This window comes from Eimeria mitis, genomic scaffold (genome assembly GCF_000499745.2).
Source record: "Eimeria mitis Houghton genomic scaffold, Emh_scaff1025, whole genome shotgun sequence".
Classification (NCBI taxonomy): Eukaryota; Apicomplexa; class Conoidasida; order Eucoccidiorida; family Eimeriidae; genus Eimeria; species Eimeria mitis.
Genome location: NW_013567158.1, coordinates 1 through 4,510, shown reverse-complemented (window position 1 = coordinate 4,510; position 4,510 = coordinate 1). Strand labels below are relative to the sequence as shown.

The 4,510-nt window shown below is 50.6% G+C and overlaps 1 protein-coding gene across 1 annotated transcript; it reads left to right on the top strand.

Annotated features, from left to right (window-relative positions):
* Positions 1-1,398: 1,398 nt before the first annotated feature.
* EMH_0027810 (uncharacterized protein) lies at positions 1,399-4,419 on the top strand (the record flags this gene model as incomplete). Its single annotated transcript, XM_013494076.1, is given in 13 exon segments — positions 1,399-1,422; positions 1,426-1,467; positions 1,620-1,680; positions 1,947-2,005; positions 2,284-2,313; positions 2,498-2,579; positions 2,726-2,814; positions 2,958-3,024; positions 3,163-3,260; positions 3,469-3,501; positions 4,026-4,079; positions 4,202-4,234; positions 4,342-4,419. Coding segments are annotated over 13 exon segments (750 nt in total).
* Positions 4,420-4,510: the final 91 nt, after the last annotated feature.

Sequence of the window (4,510 nt, the reverse complement as noted above, 5' to 3'; positions counted from 1 at the left end):
CTGTCCTTAGCAGCGGTAGCGTTCTTAGTGCGGCAGTGTTCGATTAATTTGCAGGCACAGCCTGCGAGCTCGACCTCTCGGCGGCTAGCAGAGGCACCCGAAGGCGGCACAGACCCCCAGATATGTATGGAGGTAAGAATCACGGAGACAGCTAGTGGTGCGAAGCGTTGGGGTGGATCCACATGTAATTGAAAACGCAAAGCTAGTGCAGATCTACCTCTTTGTTCACAAGTACACACGTNGGTGGATCCACATGTAATTGAAAACGCAAAGCTAGTGCAGATCTACCTCTTTGTTCACAAGTACACACGTTCCTTATTTGAATATGCCGCTCGTTCCAGATGTAGAACTCTCCTTAGCGACATCTACTATCAGGTGCCGCGTCGCGAGAGCATGATTGCTTTTGTGGAATTGTCCTGAAACTTTTATTAGCACAATGAGGCTTCGTTTGTGTTCTGCATCAGAGGACCCCTCCAGACCCAGACATTGTAGACAAGTTACTCGCAAGAGTCAGGCATTGGTTGGCCACAAGCCGAAGTACGCAGGTTCAGTAGGCCAAGTGATTCATTGCAGGCTGCTGAGTTGGTCGCACCTCAAATAACACCATATTCCTGCGGACCGAGGGATTACTGTTGGGAAGTAAGGCGACTGCTTTGGCCATTATCACGTCTGTAGAAGCAATAATTCGTCCTATTTGTGCATCTGTTTTTAGGGGAATACACGTTGTTTAGGACAGGGGATTTTATCGTGCGAGCGGAGGTTGATAAGGGGAGCAGACAAACAACGCCTGTAAGTTTGAGAAATATCTTAGCATGCACGGACTGCTGCTTTGCGTTTCTCGAAACGATTGTCTTTCATTCAGTCGCGCACCTTCGTATGTGTGCTGAGCTACAGGAGCTGGAGAGCATCACTACAGTGAGTAGGGAGGGCATTCCCGACCAGTAGAAGGAAGATCATCTTACGCCACGCTTAGGCATTGCCGGGGATGGTTGCGGACTCCTTGCCCTGCGATGTATTTCATCCGCAAGCCCTGAAAAGTGTACTTTCGCAGGCTCTTGTCGAAGCTGTCGGCACGATGCGCACATTTTTGGAAAGAGTACTCCCGTCCTTTCCGCGTGGAGAAGTGTGCAGTGAGCATTGAACTTACCAGCAATTCGGTGGAACCCAACAAACGGACAGTTTACACTAGATGAGTCCCCCGTTATGGATTCCAAGTGGACATATATACAACTCCCTAGTATACGCCTGCTTCCTGCTTACTTCCACGCCTGTACCTGATTTTTTGGACAGCACCTCACTGTCTTTACAATCTACAGATATCAAGCGGACCATTCGCAGTCGGAGGGGGAACCAGCATTGGGTTCGGCTCATCATCCGTCGTGCGCTGTTCAAAGAGGTATGGCATGCGTCACGAGCCACATTNAGCATTGGGTTCGGCTCATCATCCGTCGTGCGCTGTTCAAAGAGGTATGGCATGCGTCACGAGCCACATTTGCGTCGAAGGTACAGGCAGCCAAAGCGGCGGCGGTGACCGTATCGGGTTTAGATGCAGATGCTTGTTCGTGAATGCTGCCGTGTTTGCTTGCCTTTTCTGTGTGTCCTTATCCTGTTGCTTTCAGCGCGAAGTTTACCCTCAGGTTGTCCTCGAATGGGCTGATGAGATGCTGAGACATACTCGTAGTACGTATACGCAGTGCACGACCCCATTGAGAACGGTACACAAGACTGGCAGTAATGAAGAATGCACGCTGAGCGAGGCTGCTCAGCGTGCATTCTGCTGATGGGCTATCCCTCATAGGCACTAGCGGCGTGCCCTGTAACAGTTGTAACGTAGGAACCCGCCGACGTCTGCAAAATTTCAGGAGTTCTGCGTGACAGCAGCGATTTTAGGTCTGGAAAAAATTGTTATAACGACCCTTCTGTTGCATAGGCTGCTTTTCGTGCAGAGCGAAAAACCAAACTGCTCATGGGCCCGTTCATATACACGCTGAAGTACAGAGGAGCTGTGAGTTCTGACTGCATGCCCTGTACACTGAAATGCATGTTTTTTCCGTTGGACGCCGTGGCAGTGCTTCACAAGGTGGAAGTGCACCGATCTGCGCTGGCCGAGTTTTCGCTGTTTTGGAGCAACATGTGAAACCCGTTACCCACGGTCCCTAAATCTGAGAGGGGCGCAGAATTACTGCTAGTTATCACCGTCGTAATAACAATTGATTATGCGCAAGAGCCCCAAACCGGCTTACTGAGACTCCGTGGTTTTGTCTTTTGGTATTGCTACCTTAGGGAAATCCCAAAGAGGAGTCACTGCGCCAGGTTTGTCTCCGGAAGAAGGGCGCTGGGGTCCAATCGCCTTGCATTTTGCCTCAATGCAGCTTGCCCCCCAAGTCTGAGGATAAGTGCAACATCTTAGAGACTTCAGCGCAGTCGCAGATGTGGGTTTGAAGACACATTCATTATGTGAGAGCATATTACGTTTGCTGCGTCCATTTTTGGCCAGGAAGCAGCTGATAGGCTCTTGTCTCTGCGGGACTCCGCCGAAACAGTTATTTTAGAAGCTGCGGACACCAATGGAAACAGAGGTCCGGATAGCCCCATGGATCCTGGATGCCCGTTCCTGCAACATTGCTACAAGCTGTTTTACATAATTTGGAGATTCCGTGAGTTTCCAACGCTATGCCTACGCCGAGCATTTCGCGTTGCCTGCTTTGGGTGTTCAATCGCACAGAATTTCCAGTGGATGTCGAAGTGGACAATAGTTCCATAATCAGGAGGGGTGTTGCGCTACTAAAAATGCGCGAAGCAAGTACACGCGAGGTGCGCCTCTCTCGGGTGTAGAAAAACACGCCTTATAAGCGAAGAAATCGTAGCTTTGAGGCAATAGTGCACAAGCCTGCAGAGTCAGACTGCCTTGCTAGAATTTGCACCCCCTGTGTGTGATGCTGTCTGCTGCGGGACAGCGGAGGAAGCGCCAAGGCCGTATGAGAAAAGATGCTACTGGCAAAACGTCGTGGTACTCCGGGGAAGGTGAGACGTTCGATCGAACTTGACGACAGCTGCCCGCGGAACGGCCACAGAGGGGGGCTCTTGTAATTTGTAGGGGTATTTTCTCCAGCGTGATCTGCAGCTGGGGGCTGCAGATCCTTCTGGTTAACTGCTGTTGAGTGATGTCAAGGATGATCCGTGAACAACTACGCAGCACTGCTCTTCTGGCGCGTTTGCAGCACCCGTTTCACAGTCGCTGCCTTCACCCGCAGTACAGCGTGAGAATCCTTTTCACGACCCTGGCTTATCCGTGCCTGTTGACTTGAGGATGCCCCAAAACACGCCTAAGCACCTGCTAAATTCCTAGAAATGCGCCTGCAAGCTCACTTAACGGAAAACAAGTTTGGTCAACATACCACCGACGAGGCTAACAGTATGGCTAAACTCCGCTACATGTGCCCAGCGTCTGTCGTTTTTGCAATGCAGCTGACAGCAGCCCCCGTCCACATCGCCCTAAAAGTGAGTAGTCATTCAGTGCAAGTGCGCATCTCGACACGAACTATTCTGCAATCAGCCTCTTATAAATATTTAACGCACGTGTGCCGTCTTCGTCGAGCTTATGTTGATAGTATTTGCTTCAGCTTTTCCCGAAAACAATATAGAAATGCAGTCTTAGTCTCGGCGTCTTGCTCTGCCCTTCCTGACAGATCTAGCAGTGCTAGAAGTCTTGTAACATCACTAGCTAGCAATTAGTAATAGGTGATACAACATGATTTTCATGCGTTTTTGCATGCCCTGGTCCCCTGGCGTTTATCTAGGAATGGAAAAAACTGATTGACTATGCGTGTTTACCGTTTTGGCCAGTAGTGAGTAAACATATCAATCGTTACGAAATTTGTCCGTGGCGGTTCTCGTACTACAGAAATGCCCTGTTGTGTAATCTGCCTCACCGGTTTGCGTTCTGCACAATTATGCCTTTTGGGCCCCAAGTATCCAGGGAAAGAGCTGACAGGCTGCATCCCAAGGTATGCTCTGTGCTTCAGAGGCTGTCACGATTGTCCCTCCAGCAAGCGGCGAAGACCCGGCATATGGAGAGGGTGAGCTCACCAGATATTGCTCTGTAGAGCCTGAACTTTCCGCGCCCACCTGCACCAAAACTCACAAGGTAGACTGCCTCCCGTATATCTGCAGCTTGCTGTGCTGGCTGTTGCTATTGCAGGAGGCGAAGGACACCGGTCGTCTTCGCAACCAGGTGCGCGCAGAATAGACCATGCGCAGCGTCAAAGCAGCCGGCGAGTTGCGTGATAAGCACGGTCCAAATAACGACTGTGTTTTGGCATGTATTTGTTCGTGCAACAGGTGGTGGTCACCCGGGATATTCTGGCGGAGGTGAGCGCAGGAACGATGCCTCTCAACAGTCTAAACAATCCGCCATAAGCTTTATCAAAACTAACAAGTTAGACTGCATCCCTAGTACCTACTGTGTGCTGTGCTGGCTGCAGCTCTTGCAGGAGCTGAAGGACACTGG